The sequence below is a fragment of the Oncorhynchus mykiss genome, chromosome 26 (genome assembly GCF_057628025.1).
Source record: "Oncorhynchus mykiss isolate SJ-2025 chromosome 26, ASM5762802v1, whole genome shotgun sequence".
NCBI lineage: Eukaryota > Metazoa > Chordata > Actinopteri > Salmoniformes > Salmonidae > Oncorhynchus > Oncorhynchus mykiss.
This window is the reverse complement of record NC_143047.1, coordinates 23,670,523-23,687,866: the sequence shown is the minus strand read 5'-3', so window position 1 is coordinate 23,687,866 and position 17,344 is coordinate 23,670,523. Positions and strand designations below refer to the sequence as shown.

At 39.8% G+C, this 17,344-nt stretch overlaps 1 protein-coding gene across 1 annotated transcript; it reads right to left on the bottom strand.

Moving 5' to 3' along the window:
• Positions 1–155: 155 nt before the first annotated feature.
• LOC110506655 (neurotrophic factor BDNF precursor form) lies at positions 156–16,019 on the bottom strand. Its single transcript, XM_021586438.3, has 2 exons — positions 15,560–16,019; positions 156–1,744 (listed from the first exon to the last, which is right to left on the bottom strand). Exon 2 carries the CDS (start codon positions 1,721–1,723, stop codon positions 914–916), a length of 810 nt encoding a protein of 269 aa, XP_021442113.1. The 5' UTR covers positions 1,724–1,744; positions 15,560–16,019; the 3' UTR covers positions 156–913.
• Positions 16,020–17,344: the final 1,325 nt, after the last annotated feature.

Below are 17,344 nucleotides of genomic sequence, written 5' to 3'. Positions count from 1 at the left end.
GCATGCAGGCAGACAGGCAGGTACGTAGGTAGGTAGGTATACATGTAGGAAGGTAGGTATTTATGTATCTGTCTGGCCGTCCATCTGTCCATGTTTTCATCTAATGTTTATGCAGTGTAACTAGAAATGTAGGGTTCAAACTTTATTGACATTGGTTTTGTTTTTCAGTTGCCTATAGTCATTTTTATTTCTTCAAATATTTCAATTTAATATTGCAAACAACTTCACAACATACAAAATGAATTATATTAATCCAGAAACATATGTCAATGAATAAATTTTATACATATATATATATATATATATATATATATATATTCTTATATTTTGTCCTCTGGTGGGGATAAAAAAATAAACAGCAAAGCTTTGACAACAGCACCTTGACATAGTATGTAATTCCAACATTACCTTGAGAAGTTTAGAACAGTAAACAGATAAAGTACTGAGGAGGAAAACCCTTTTACTGTTGAGTATGTAAACGGAATGTTTTGGTCGGTATCATATCCTTTTTTCTTAGGTGGACAAATTCTCAATTCACAATTGAAGCAGCATGCAAGTTTTTTTTAATGGAACTCGTCCTCACCCTCTCCCTCATCCTCATCGATCTTTTCCTTCTTTCTCACATTCTTGGCAACATAAACAAACCACAATGTCTTGAGGAATGTGATATAGTAATTTAAACTGGGCGCAAATGACTGATCAGATCTTTTTTTAATTGTTTACAAGGTCATGAATATGTTCAATAAATAGACTGTAGTATCACTTTTACTGTATAAACTTCATCTTTTTTTACATGCAGTCCATAAAATTTTCATTTGACGGAATAATTTACCCTGTTATGTATATATACAAATAGATATTTTCTCTTTACTCTCTTTTTTAAACTCTCAATAAAATCTATACATTATATACACTATCTTCCTCTTTTAATGGTCAATGTGCATACACATGATGTGTCTATCCTTATAAACCGCCAGCCAATCTTCTTTTTGCTATCCATGGTGAGCGCTCGCACGTAGGACTGGGTTGTCCTGCATTGGGAGTTATAATGCCTCTTGTCTATTCCACGGCAGCCCTCCTTTGTGTACCCCATAGGGTTACATTTGGTCTCATAAAAGTATTGCTTCAGTTGGCCATTGGGGACAGGGACTTTTTCCAGGACGGTAACGGTCTGCCCAGACATGTCTATGGCTGTCTTTTTGTCCACAGCTGTCACCCACTGGCTAATACTATCACACACACTCAGCTCGCCACGCCGCGACGGGTCAGAATGCCGCCGTACCCTCATGGACATGTTAGCGGCGTCCAGGTAGTTTTTGTATTCCTCCAGGAGAAAAAGCAGCGGTGGCTCTAAAGGCACTTGGTTGCTGATCATCACCCGCGATGCATACAGGTCGACATCCTTGGTCTCCGTGGTGACCACAGAGGAAGGACCCCCTCCTCCCTGGCCCTTGTCAGCCCCAGGCCCCAGCTGAGCTGCTTCTCCATCCACCTCCAAGAGCTCCTCAATCACCTGCTCAAACGTGTCTGTGAGCGAGGGCAGTCCCCCATGCTGGCCCGGCCCACCCCCGCTCTGTGGAGTCCCGTGGCCCCGGCCGGCTGTCACTGCAGCACCCAAGTAGCCTTCCGTTCGGTGGCCCCGCATACCTGGGGCGTCTCTCATGGGAGCAGCTCTCATGCAACTGAAGTATGAAATAACCATAGTAAGGAACAGGATGGTCATCACTCTTCTAACCTGGTGGAACTAGAGAGAGAGAGAGAAAGAGAGAGTGGAGAGAGAGGGATGAGAGGGGAGAGAGGATGAAATGTTAGTGCAACTTATACGTATATAATCATATGTAGCTATATTATGTATTATATAATATATCAACACTTTTCTTCCATTGAGTTATCAGAGTTGTGTGCTTATACAAAATACTGTACATAATACACTCATTATTATAGTATTCCATAATATCTCAAGGTTGGATCACAATCTAATTGTGTTCCTTTCAGCTATTACTAAGCACCATTAGATGATGCACGCCTACCATCTCCCCCCATTACTACCAGAGAATCACATTTCTCCTCCAGCTGCAAAGAAAGCCAGCAGTCTGACACCACCGTGAGTGCCCACTACTATTTGGTATAAGTAATTACCATACATGATTGGATATTTTTTTCTGGATTGGACCTCTTTAAAAATAACAACCTAGACCTAGTTGAATTAATTGTGCATGTAACCGATTGTGCTGTTCTTGTGATTTCCATTTTTTCTGTTTCCTCATTACCCATACAATATTTCCCATACAATATTTCCCATACAATATTTCCCACAAAGGCCCCAGAAGCAACATCAAGGGCTGCTGACACCAGCGTTTTCAACTGAGGCCAAGTTCTTTCAGACTGGGAGTGGAGTGGCTATGCATCATGATTTAAATGCCAGAGCATTAGCTAATTATCTCCTAATGGGCCATCCTACTAGGAAGTGCAACCCAATATATAATTATTTTCTCTTCTTCAACAACGACAAATAACAACCTTTTTTTTTTAAAACAATTACGTTAAACTGATAAGGAAACTACAGTATGTCTTCATCATAATCATCATCATCACCATAATCATCATAATTATTTTTCTCATATTTTGATGTTGTAATCCCTGGATGGCATGTACTGTATCATAAACGCTATGTGGCCTGAATACTTTTTTTCAGTTTAGCTATTGAACAGGCACGTTATATTATGTTTCCAATCCAATGTCATGTATTGTAGCCTAACACGTTTCATGTGTTAGACTGACTTCACACCACATTTGGAATTATTGATTGATTGATTGGTAAAATACATGAATGTTTCTGACTAGGTTCAGATAAGTGACTGTTTATTTTGTGTAATTTTTAAAAGGCAACCAATATTTGTTGTAATATTACCATTAATATGCTAAACTTGATAGGGTCAAATTGGGGGCAGGATTTATTAAGGGACATAGAGATGTTTAAATAAAGGAATGCTGAGAGTGAGCAGTAGCGAAAGCAGAGACTGAGAGAGAGTCAGTAAAGTACTGGTTAGAAAAGTGAAGAGAGGTAATGTGCTTGCATCCTGACACACTCACGTACCCCTTCTATCAGATAATACTCTGTACAGCTGCTCACATAAATTTGGTACACAGACATTACAAGGGAAAGAACGCCAAAAGGGCCCAACAGAGCCAAAATATATGAATATACAAACACACCCGCATCCTCATCCTTTACCCCTAGCTCACAATAGCATCTCTTACCTTTATGCCCTATGAGTCACAGCAATTCAACATATCCACGGACATCCCAGACCCAGAGTCAAACATATGAAAACAACCACAATATAAGAAACCTAGCTCTTGCTCTCCAGAGGGGGGGCATTTAAAAATAGCCATGGCAGGGCTTTGACTGCACTCTGCATGCCGCCCTCCTTGTATCCCGACCTGATGCAGGAATACGCTCCAAGCAGATCCGCTCCCCCACCAGGCAGTGTGGCGGACGGAAGGACCTTAGCAGAAGGGAGGAGCAGACCCCACCCAAAAAGCATTTGTTTCATTCTTAATTGGTGTCTGGGGCCACGGCTGCGATTAGCCAACGCCACGGTGACTGCCATAGAGATATTGCATCTATAAATAGGCGTGCTGGGAGTCTCACAGTCTCGATTGAGAATATCACATCCTTCTCCTTAATGAGCCGCTGAGTCCCCAAGCTCAGTGACGTGTTTCTCCAGAGTGTGAGTGTGTGTTAGAGGGAAGGGAGGGGATGGAGGAGGAGAGGATGGGAGGGCTTGGTTTGTACGTGTTTGCATGGGGATGGGGGCATTTTTCCTCTTACCGACAAAACAACCTTGGAGACTAAATGCAGCCAAGCAAACATAGATGAGCAGGAAATCATTCCAACCTTTTCTCAATATTGTAATTTGAAAATAATCATTCATATGAGGTAATCCTTTATCATCCTATAAATTGTTCCTGTGACCTGTCAAATCCAGTCATTAGGCTGCCCCAATGATCTAGGAAAACAAATACATGGACTGAAATGCCATCACACTGCTTATTGATACATGAACTGATTGGGGGTCCATCTTCATGTAGAAGATGCTGCAGCAGATGTAGTAGTCCTTCTTCCCTGATGGATCACTGGGGCTAAATTGCAGTAACAGGGGGTGGGGAGTCAGTGCAGGCGTCATTTTGCAGCATAACAACCACAGATGACGTCTCTCCCAGGTCTCCATAGGGGACAGGATGGAGGGGAGGTGTTTTGGGGGCAGTGCCACTCATCAGTGTGCAATTGCCTGCCAGTCCTCTGGGCCTCCTCACACCGGGAACAACAAATAATTTTATTTCTAACTCGGCTATTTCCTGTTTCCATCAGGAAAATCAATATGGCTTATGCTCTCAATCAACATCCTGTTAAAATGCAATCTAGCCGATGAATCACTTCATTGCTGTGGGACTGGCTCAGAATAACAGTACTCTCTGAGACCTATCTAATTCAAACCAAAGTAAAAGTGATTCTCACCATGGCTGGTATGTTTTCATTTAATATATTAGATTTGAGAATATCTTCAGCTCTGAATTGGATTTTACAGTCAAGATTTTTTTATCTCCAGGTAATCAGTGCAGTGTTATTTAATAATCATGTACTGAATATGTACAGTATGGGTGTGGAAGAGAACAAGCAAACTTCCACACTCTATCCAGCCATAACATGTATTCCGTAATATCAATATTCCATAAATAAAATCAGTCCTTTACAGTTGCATTTGGTGCATTCAGAACGTTCATAGATAAAAGTTGATGGATTTCCACATAGTGGCAGGGCTTTGCGATGACACATTCAGATGAGCACCTGTTCAATTGTTGTGAGAAAGGCAGGCACAGCTATACGGTTGGGTTTAGAGAAAGCATGGTGCCTTGCAGTGTTTGCTCTTCGTGTCAGGTGGGGATTATAATGAAAAATCTCCCTTTGACAGATGCTGGAGTGGATTCACAAACACAATGGTGTTTCAACCATGTACAAAACTCAGCACATGACAACATATGACTTCATATTTCACTTACACTTAACTTACACAGTCATGAATGTGGGCAAATTGTCTGTGGCAATACATACTAACTTTCTTTTTCAAAGAGTAATTTTCTCACGATTCTTGTCTTAACACACCTCTCTTTTTTTATGTTTTCACTTTGAAAACACATTGTAGAGTAAGTCACTACGAGGGGTACAATACCCCGTCTCCAGATGATCCAAGATCCCTGTACATCAGTTTGTGCTGTAGCTACACCAATCAACATGTTTTCCTATCCAGTCCATTAAAATATGACCTTTGGATGTGCTCCAAATAAACCTACCGAAAAGATAATGCTTCATTTATATGAACTATATATTTTGGAAACATACTAGAGGACTCAGTCACAAAATACAAATGTAACGCCATTATCCTTTTCCCCCCCAGTAATAGCTAACAGATGCAACCAAGAAACAACGTGGAAGCCTGTTTTGAGAGATCTGCTCCCTATCTGACACTTGCAAATAGCATCTTGAAATGGATAAGAATCATAAAATAAATGTAATGACCACTTAAAACAAGACATGTTAAGACTGTTGAATATGTTCCAGTAGATCATGAAGGCCCAAGTGGCATCTTTTCCATTGACAGACAATGTGGGCATTGTCCTCCACCACTTCATCTGGAAAGAACCAGTGAGTGTCATTAATGTGGCAGTTTACAAAAGACAGGTCCAATAGCCTATATATAACAATATCATAATATTCAAAGGTTACCCACTTCATACTTAAGCCACCTCCTGATAAACATAGTACTCTAATAAGTGCAACATTTCCTGCATGTCTATCCATAAGTTGCACTTACTAATTAGTGGTGCAACATGCTAGCTTGTCAAAGTGACTGCCAACCAGGTCACACAGGTAAAATGATAACTGCTTCAAAACCACAGCCTAACAATATTTTATTATGTGTACATTGGCTGTCAAAATTACAAGTTGCCAATTGCTAGCCTGTAATACCAGTGTATGCCATCTTAATTAATTAACAAACATAAGGTTTACATTACATGTGAATTAATTTATTGACACTGTCAGACAGTGTCCCCACATAGGTCAAAAAGCCCAGTACTCTGTGCTCTCTTTGGGATTTTTACAACCATTAAATAGCCCTTATATACCCTTAGGATAATTACATTTAGCAACGTGATGAAAGACATCAAAGACATCAACAGTGCTCAATTTAGCTTATTAGCCTACTGCACATATTCATATTTAAAGAAATCATCAGTATCTTAAAACGATGTTGATTGGAATTTGATTGCAAGTGGTGTATACGAACAATAATAAGATAAAGGGGCAACAGCAGCACATTAGACCTAGACCTAGTCCTACTTTAAAACGGGTGTCAAGATGTGTCCATATATTTGCGCTAGGTGGCGTATTAGACCACGAAATGTTCTTAAGACACATCCTCTCCCCCTCTCTCTCTCTCTCTCTCTCTTTCACACACACACACACACACCACACACACACTTACTTACTTTAAGGCGATAACAAAGTCAAAAAGGAAAACATGAACACTTGTAGACTGAAAAAGCAAAAGGTTACTAAACAAGAAGAAAATCGTGTTAACCGAATGGCATTAATTCATATTTAGTTAGTTTTCCAAGTCTGTGCCAAATTTGGAGCCTACTTTCAGAGCTATTTGATGCAATGTCCCGAGACAAACTAGCCTACACTACAAAACAGCAACAATCTCAGACAGAAAGCAAAAAAAATCTCTACACCAAACGTTAACAAGGTTTACTTGGTAAACAGCAGTATCGCGGCGCCGTTGGGTTGTTCTCGACCTAGAGCGTATAAAATGTCATAATTGTGGATTTTCCGCGTACTCCTTGATAATTGCGCGACTGCTCCATGTAGGGATTCGTTTTAAAATCCGTATATTCATCCTCGCCTTTCCTTGTGAGGTTATCCGGATTAAGAGAGAGCTAGACCAACACTGCAGGATATAGCTGAGCATAGGTCTCAAGTTTCCTATAAAGTCTTAATGACTACATCAAACTTTTGTTTTCATAACTTGCTTACAAACCTGTCTTTTTTTATTTTTAGAAAAGATAGTCAATTTACAGATTGTTAAAAATATATGTTATCTGAATTACGATGCTATATTATTTAACATAACATTTAAATGCATTGCATTTATGGATTATGGGTTTAAAGGAATAATCTACAATAGGCCTACAGCCCATGTTGGTAGGCAATGTAGCCTACTCGCCTATTTCTTACAGTGGCAATAGCCAACATGGCTAGATGTACAACCCTTCGCATTAATTAATCAGCTAAATACATCAGAAAACTAAATGATTACCTCCACTGACCTCTTTCGTGGTCCCTATTAGAAATTCAATCAGCATAATAACGCCGTTTTTTTTATTAATGAACAAGAGGATAGAGTTACACGTATCCTCTCTCAAACTGCGACAAAGTCGGTGGTGCGCCTGCATGATCCCCAACTTGATTACAATACTTTTAAAACATCTCCCCACTTACAAAACGAGCGAGCATCGACACAGCAGAGCGAACATGATCAAAAAAGTTTAGAAAAACATACCTTTTATTGCCCAATCGTAAAGGAGACCATTCAACAGGACAGTGTCATCTGGGATGTTTTGGACAACCCCCTATGTAATTACTTAAGCTATATTTTCCCTGTACTGTACTGTCCGACAGCTTCAGGATATCTCTTCAGCTTTGGAGCAAATAGATTAAATTATTGATGGTGGAAATTGCATGGTTGAGGTAATGGACTCCCATGGCTGCACGGCTCCTTTGGAGATCGCTTAAAACCGAAGGGGTTGCATGCTATACGCCGCACCGTCGCGACGGCACTACGCGATGAGAGACCTCTTGAGCTTGAAATGACGCCTGTATCCCTTGCAATTACAGTAACTTACTACATAATGACGTTGCAGCATGTGACTCTCCGCTGGCTGACTGGTTGCTTGCCACCAAACACGGTTACCAGAGTCCTAAAGCAGGCCTAGCTCTCATCATGCTTTTTATACGCCTTTGGTCGACAGATGGGAGTGGGATAAAGAAGGGATTGGCCATGGATCTTTCTTCCGTGTTTCACTGACATCAGATGTGATATTTTTGTAGCTGTACTGTTCATAAAAAAATAATAACGCATTTGATTCTGTGCCATGTGGCTACATTGCGTGTCATGATAAGTGGTGAATAGATCTGATAAGATGTCCGAGGCTTATAGCCTGTATATATATATATATATATATATATATATATATATATATATATATATATATATATATATATATATATATATATATACACATATATGTGTGTGTGTGTGTGTGTGTGTGTGTGTGTGTGTGTGTGTGTGTGTGTGTGTGTGTGTGTGTGTGTGTGTGTTTGTGTGTGTGTGTGTGTGTGTTGGTCTAAAAAAATCCCAAATAAATCATGAAAATAAGAAAACCAATACCCTACCCAAAAATAGAGATTCTTATTCCATGCATTTTACCAGAAATATGGCATTTCTTTAGAGAGCACTGTTACTTTAGTTGTGAAATTGGACAGAATCACACATTCACTGCTACATAATTATTTCATTAACGTGTTATAACTAAGTGTATATTCTGTATGGGATTGATTAAGTCTACAGAACACTTACGACTACATTGAAATGCTCCTGTATAGACCAGGAGATGTGTTATAAATGCAAAAGGTAAGCCTGCTTAGCTAGACCTCGTTTCCCGAAGCCTTTGAAATGGTTTATCGTCAGATCCCATAGGTAGGCTATGCCATGTATGTTATACCAACAAAACTATGGGTTACAAGTAGATATAACCATCTCAGGGAATGTCCGAAGTTAAGACAAAGAAGCATTTGAATAGGCTAGCTCTCGAAATTGTTGTAACTTAAATTGAAGAAGCCGCAGATTCAATACAAAATAGCCATTTATCAGACGCCTTTATCCAACTTGAAATATAATCATGCGTGCACATTTAACTTATCTGTGGGAATCCCTCGTTGTGCCATTATACCAGTGCACAAATATTCAGCAACATGGACAGCGCCGCGATCAGCTCGAGAAAACAACAACACCATTGTCAGTGTTGTGGTCAGCGCGCCCACGAACTAAACATTCAGCACCACGGACAGCGCCTCTATCAACGCGCCGCATACTGAACATTCAGAACCACGGACAGCACCACGATTTGCGCGAAGTGAATGACTGATCGCTGATTGCGAACTAGAGCTACTGAACAGCGCCGCTTCCAGGCAACCTATATAATGAGAAGATTCCATGCCCTAGTTGTTGGGATCTATGCAGGCGGAAAGCCTACTGGTAGACACTTTTTGCCATGATACCAATTGTCTCCATTCCCTTTTCCCCTAACATAAAATCGTAAACTTCTCATAACACATAACTTAATCATATGAAAGCAAAAGTCGTATCATTAAATGCAAGGCTTCTCAATATTAAAGATATATACTCAAGAAAATGTACACGTTATTCTGAAGATCCCAGCAGTGTTCAATAAGGCTTGAATCAATAAACTTGGAAAAAGAAAAAAATATCTCACTTAAATTAATAAAGCTTTTAACTTTAGCATCCAGTGGGTGTTTAGAGAAGTCAAGTGATGAAGAGAAAAGGTTGTGGGCTCAACCTCAGTCAAATGAAGGAAACAGCTCATTGTCCTTGTGGCTTGGACCTCCTCCAATGAAAGATTTATTGTGATGTGTTTGCTATATGGCCATCGTAATTCTTCTCTGTACAAGTTAATGAGGTGGATGGTTCTTACTTGGCATATAGCAGTATGGGATTGAATGCTCACACCTGTTTTGTGATTCACTCCACCTCCAACACACCTGGGGACATGCCAAGATGAATATAGCCCTCCCCGAAGGATCACAGTAGGCGAGGGCAAACTCTGGATGACAAAGAGTTGCATCAGCAATCGCTGAGCGACATGACTCCAAAAAAAAAGAAGCTTGCACGGGGGCTGTTCCAACAAGGTAATTCATAAATAAATCACTTGGCATCTCATTAGAAGAACAACAACATGGTCTCTCTCATATCTGCAAACACAGCACAATGCAAGGTGGCGTTCTAAGTAGTGGTAAATTCAGGAGACTTGTTACCTAAGAGAGTTTGTTTGAGGAGATTATTTTGCATTTTGTGTAGAACTTCAAAATGAACTTTAGGGTGTCTGAAATAAAGTGCATCGCAACTGAATTTAAAATGCATAGTTGGGTCACGCTTAAGCAAAGTCAGAAAGAGCTAGCCAATACCGAGTACCATGCTGTGCTATGCTATGCAATGCTATCCTATGCTATACTATACGTGTCAGTGCTAATGATCAGCCCTTGCACCTACAGTACACTATGTGTCTGATGAAGGTTACATTGGGTGCCTGATCAGAACTTGCTGCCCCTAAACTAAAACTCAGACACACTCACTCATGCTAACATAATACCCTTATGTTATGTTGAGCAGTGAACCAAACTGGCTTTCAGCATGCCACTTTCAGAATAAAAGATTTCAGACAATCACCAATCCTTTTTCAGAAAATAGACATAATTCTCGAGGTTAAGTGTGGGACATCTCCCACTGGGGTTATCTTTGTCAAAAAGTGTCATTGCTATGCAAAAGGAGTTCTCAAGAGTGATGGGTGCTTTACCATGAATGGTGTGGCAAGCCAACATTTCCTTGTTTCACGTCTTTCATAACATTACAATCCTTGGACAGAAGTGGCATACTCATGCTTTCTATTACCCACTGAACTATTTTCTACTCAGAAAAGGGCAGCATGATGAATTAGATTTTTTTATATAAACATGTAAAGTTAGGCTACTTGAAGGGTACTATGAGGTGGTTTGATCATGCAATTTAGAGCATGGTGATGGAGCCCTGTTCACTCCCATAGGTTATCTTAGGGGATGGTGGCAGTAACCAGAAATCTGAAGCATGGAATATACACTCTCTCCAGCTTTTACACCATTTTCAATGTGAGCGAACATTGAACTTAATTTTGTATTTGGGGTGAACTAAACTTGTAAAAACTAAAACAGACAAACTTTTAAACAGATGGTTCTGAAGTCCGAAAACAAAGAATTTAGAAATATTGAATAACGTTTTGAAGTTAAAGACAACATGATAGTCTTCACTTAGCGAACACAAGAAGCACACACTGTGGCACCCTATACCTGCTCTTCACTGACCAGATGCCTAAAACAACACTGATGACACTACACACAGGCATACATCTTTTCACATCTTCTCTTGCCAAATGTGACATAATTCTGACAAGTCAGCGATGCCAAGATCCACACTGTGACATGAACATTCAATTACGACACCTTCAGAAGATACCTCTTTGAAGTAATCAGACAATAGAATAACAAGGCTCTGTGGCAGCATCAAATTGGGCATCATAAGCATATCTGCTGAGAATTAGCTACTCTATATCAAAATTCACACTTCAGGGTACAATTAACCCTTGCTCTGCTTCCCATGAAACATAATGAATATCCGGCTATAGTGTTATTAAGAACCAATGGTAAGTTTGAACTCTAGTCTGTCTATGTATATACTGCCCAAACCCTGTGGGAACACCTGGATGAGAAAATGCATAAGGCATAACAAGCTCATTTCGGGGGAATATGCAAGAAGTCTCATATATCTTTCTCTCGCTCTCTCTCTCTCACTCACTCACTCACTCACTCACTCACACTCCTCTCTCTCTCTCTCTCTCTCTCTCTCTCTCTCTCTCTCTCTCTCACACTCACACACACACACACACACACACACAAAACAACAAAAACACACACTTTGTTTCATCAAATTGACTGCAGCACCAACACAAATGAAATGTAAAGACACAGAAATGTTTGCCAGAATGTCTGGAGGATCTAAACTGAGCTCTTATTTGAGCACTACACCTAAGTATTTCAATAGGTAAGGTAAATGAGTCGCTCGCCCCTCCCTGTCCATAACAGAGGCATCCAACTTGATGTCAATATCAAAAGAGTGTGGAAAGCCAACCAGTGGTAGAGCTCAGCACCCCATTCCATATTCAAACACTCATGGCAGGTATCCTGAGTCCAACTCTACCACATAAGACATCTCAAAGTTATGCTGAATACAAATATTAATTAGGCTACTGTACAGACACATATGCATAATATGCATGCACAACAAATGCTTTTACAATTACATCTATTTTTCTAAGCACCTTCAGTACAATGCACACTCTTTAATCAATTACATGTAAGAACGGAATTGAGTTGATTGTAAATATAATTTTCTGAACAGACGCAATTCATCGGACCTCATTGTTCCACACACACAAACACACCCACACACACACCGAATTGTCCTGCAGTGGCGTCATGCCAGCAGCCAGTCAGACTCTTGTCTCGTTGGTTACAATTACTGGACAAGCAGCACAGCAAGGTATTGGTTTTGGAAACACATATTGTGTTGAATCAACTATTGTAATCGTGTATTCCCATGATTTAAACTAACCAAGATGTGTCTCGGCATCGTTGAATAGATAAATAGCTGGATTCAAACGTTTCAACCCGCCATAACTTATTATGATGACATGATAACTAGATGGATGGAGGTGCTGATGATGAAAATGATGACCACACCGCCGCCGATTATAATCCGATTATTATAATATTATTATCATTAGCCAATTAATATTATGATAATCATTAGCCTTTTGTTGGTTTTGTTTTTTACTGTTATGAAAATGTTAAACTATCCCACATCCAATTACGCACGATAAGGATGGAAAACGGATTTTTGTTTTGTAAAAACGTTGTGTTGAGAGTCGGAGTTCCAGCTGGAGTGTTATCAACTGTTAGCCTACTTCAGATCCTACCATGTAAAATAATAAAATACTTCCGAGGCTATAGCTACAGCTATACATATTCATAGCCCTCGCCATTTAAAGTTCATGAAAGGTTGACTCGGAAAACTAAACCCCTTTATAGGAACGCAAACAGAAATATCTCTCATCGCCCCTGTGAGTCATCTATAAAGAACGAAACACGCATATTCTGTCAAATATGATGCCACAATAGCATTTAATGTTATTTGGAATGAAACCTACCATCCTCAGATTTGTTATTGACGCCCACCCCAACTCTGCAGCGCTAAGAGTGCGGAGAGGGGGGCGGGTTGAGGGAGATTCTCAGTAAGATAACACATCCCCATTTATGGACTGATCCGATGACGTACATTGCAGAAAGTTCTAAAAAAAAACTTCATACATACAAAGTGTGTCGTGCCACCCCACAGACCCCCCCTACCCCGCCTCCGCTCTTCCCTCCCTCCGCACGCCTACACATAAACCCACTTCTCCTCTCGCTACGACTTTCCTGAAGAAAATACGTTATTCCTGAGAAAATTATTAAAAGAAAAAGCTGACCAAATTAAGAAATATAACAGATAATCTGAAAATCTAATAAATAACAATATGCACGTTGCTTTGTATGCAGCCAATTTGTCATATAGTCGCTGGTCTACTCATTCATAAACCCACTGCAACAAATAAAACGAAAACGTTTTAGGCGATCGATTCGTTGAGCATAGCCCTAGTAATTATCATCTTATTATATAAAACATTTTATTAATAATATTAACATGATTCCTCTTGTTCTTATTATTACAGCTGTAATATATGTTACAACATACAGCGTCATCTTAGCTAACGGGTCTCCTGCTTTCCTATAGGCAATAGCCTAATAAGTATACTAATTTCGTTAAATTATTAAGTACATTATTTAATTAAATAATGAGTCACGCATGGACTATGTTTTAAAGAGCCTTATTTGGTTCTCTAAAGCAAGCTAGAATTGAACTTAAACATGTAATTTAAAAACACAATGAAGCTGTAATAATTCAGACGTAGCCTATAAATGAGGATAATGCATCAATAATGCATTGAAATGTAACCCCACTGGAAGCCTCTTGATTAAAACAGGGCTGCGAGCGCTTGTGGGCGTCGATATCTCAGGGTTTCTCGCGCAGCTGTTTGCCATTCAATAGCATCGTCCTGAAATCAGAATATTTGAACTGAAGCCGCACAAAGAGAGAGATTGAATACAGACAATATCCTGCAGTTTCTTCGCTGGCACTCAAGACGAATTTCTAAAGTCCGTTGGGTGTTAAATCAGCAAAAACATTGTTCAAATCAATTTGAAGATCATCGCAATCTTGCATGTCTGATATACTACTGTCTTATAAACACACTGCTTTCAGACAATTTCTTATCAAGCCATCTTATCTCGCACCACCTTTAGCCAGCCATAGCCTAACATCTGTCAATAGGCAGTTTGACCACGCCTATCTTTCTTGTAATTTCATATCTCTGATTGCATCTTTGAAATTCATCTGATTTCTATGCGAGGATTTCTCGGTAATGTTTGTGTTATTCATATTTCATTAAATCATTGTGTAATTTGTGGTTTTGCTATTTATTGTAAAGGTGGAAGTTGTCTTCGACAGGTCGAATGCGGGCTACACAGACTTGCGCGCGGACAAAGAGGGGTAGCAGGTGATGCTAGTGCTAGAGTGAAAGCGCAGTATGAATGAAACCGAGGAGCGGCCGTAGTAAAAACACAAGTGATTTGATCGCGATGACGGAGGATGGTAAGATGTTAAGCAGATAAGAGTAAGCTATTTTTTGCCGCTTAGGGTCGAGAGAGGAATAAAATAGTTTGATATGAAAAATACATATAGGCATAGATAGATAGATAGATAGATAGATAGATAGATAGATAGATAGATAGATAGATAGATAGATAGATAGATAGATAGATAGATAGATAGATAGATAGATAGATAGATAGATAGATATGCCCTAATATGAAGCGAGTCAGTGAGAAGGTAGCCTGGGCTGAGGCTAATATTTTATTTAGGACATGCACCATTATTCTGCTTAGTGTCGGGTAGAATGATTCATGAATTGCGCATTCCAAAGTTCCATTTCGACTGGGAGACAGGATCCCGTAGCCTAGATTGTGTTGCAGTAAATGTTAAAAAAATATATTTGAGTGATTTTAAAGGTTTTGTTTACGAGTTTTATTAAGCTTCCCTTCATGCATAGCCTTGGTAAGTCACTCTGAACAAGAGCGTTTGCTAAATGACTACAACATAAACCTAAACGAGTGCTTTGCGTGTTTAATTTAAGGCTCCATCATGTACTCATAGTAATGATAAATACTGTAATCTGTATACAAATATACATCCTTCAAACGAAACTTTGATAAGGTTAAATAGCACCCTGCATAAATCCATAAACGCTGACTGTTATCAATCAAATCAAATCAAAATAGTAATTCAAATTGGAAAATAATTAGCTGGATATAATTTCACGCAAATCAATGCACAATATCATGACGGTGCATTTGATAGGATCCAAGTTCAATTTGAAACCATAAAACAATATAGACGATAATGACAAGGATTGCGGATGAATAACAATTAATCACAATGGTGTGAACTCTTACCTTTTTAAGGGCTGACAACCACTATCAGTGGTTAGATCTCCAAGACCAAGACTTGCATTTCCCAAAGTTAAAGCTGTATACCAAGACTGGAGCTTGAAAAGAACGCACGCCCTATACAGCGGCTCTAAGATTTCAACTTTCACATGCTCTAAGTGGCGAGACCAATCTCAAAGCGCAAGCCCTTCATTGATACGCGCATTTCTCATATTTTCCGTTTTAGATCACAGGGCTCCCTCAGCATACTCTTACCAAAAGTTGAAAAAAATTCCCCAGCTTTGGTAAGGGAACAGCAAAAGAGAGTTGATGTCCAGTTGGTGTTTTAGTCCATGCAACGACTCCGGTGCCTCTGTCCAACGTGCTGAAAGCATAACACAGCGAGGGTAACTAAGGGGGCAAAAAAGATCTATAGTTTTGTTAAGTGCCATTTGATACTGCTTTACTCTACTGCTTCCCAACGCCTCGTCACGTGAACGTTTTTCTCCCCAAGCCCGTCCTGTTAATATTTGATCACATGTTGGCCGGACCTTAAGAAAAGCAGCACCTATACCAAAAGCCTCTAGTCACCACAAAGGCTCAATCAAATAGCATCTCCAAAATAGCTGTACACCTAACAATGCTGATCCTGCTGGGTTTTTGTCTTCAAGTCATGTACAGGGCAGGACGACAGGTACACACATGTTGCTTTTCATTGGCACCACACTTGAAAAAAAATATTCAATACATACCGTAAAACCCTGGTTGGCAATATACACAACCTTAAAGCCCTCAAAGACAATACAGCACACCCGCTCATTGCGCGCACAGATGATACAATATATCCCAATACATAGTTTACCTGCATTTCTTGAGCTTAGAAATGTATTCCAATATTTGTACGCAAGCTTTGCCAACATCATCATTCTTAACATACACATGGGTCTCTGTTGAGAGTTTCTTAAGTAGCCCACAGAGTCCATCCCATCATCCAGCTATATAGCTAGCCTATATTAATTCCCGGATTAAATCGCAAGCATTGCTATTTCTTGGATACCATTCCTGTTTCGATTGTATTTCCATGTTACTTACCATTTTCCTCTACGCTGTCCTGGAGATAGAAGTGTCTTAATATCCACTCACTCCAACAGATGCTGGTAGGTAATGTGTCTTGTTTGAAGTCATCATATGAGAACTTCTGCTGTGCTCAGTAGATCGCCCACCACTTCGGTGACTTATCAATCTAATAACCCTTTGCAATCTCCGCGTGCTTATAGTCTGTAACACCTTGGTGGCTCTACAGTCAGGACAAACAACAACCAGCCGCGATTTTCACAAAAGCCTGTATAGATAGAAAGACAGATATACGCAATACCCTCCCCCGGACAACGCCATTAGAGGTCTTGCGTGATTGAAATAAGCGAAGGCAGTCAAGTTTATGAGGGACCCTAACTGACCACTCAATGAATACAATCTCAATTATTTAAATTAGGCTATGTTTGCACAATAATGTTCAGCCCCCCTAACAGTTGTACAATATAAGACATATGCACGAAGTAGCCTAGGTTATAGCTTTTGCTGCCTGTCTATTGTTACTACTCAGGCAATATTACGCAAAGCCGGCACAACTTTTAACATTTCGATTTTTTTCAATCAGAGGTGGGATGATACCCGATAAGACAAACAATTCACAATCTTTTATCGCCCCTCTCGCTAGTGAGATGATGTTCTTTGAGAACTTGTTGCTGCTAAAAAAAATTAACTAGCGTTGAGGACGAAACAGAGCCAGACTCATATACTTACATTTGCAAT

Excerpts from the sequence above, each read along its gene's own strand:
- LOC110506655 (XM_021586438.3), bottom strand. The coding sequence starts at position 1,723 with ATGACCATCCTGTTCCTTACTATGGTTATTTCATACTTCAGTTGCATG.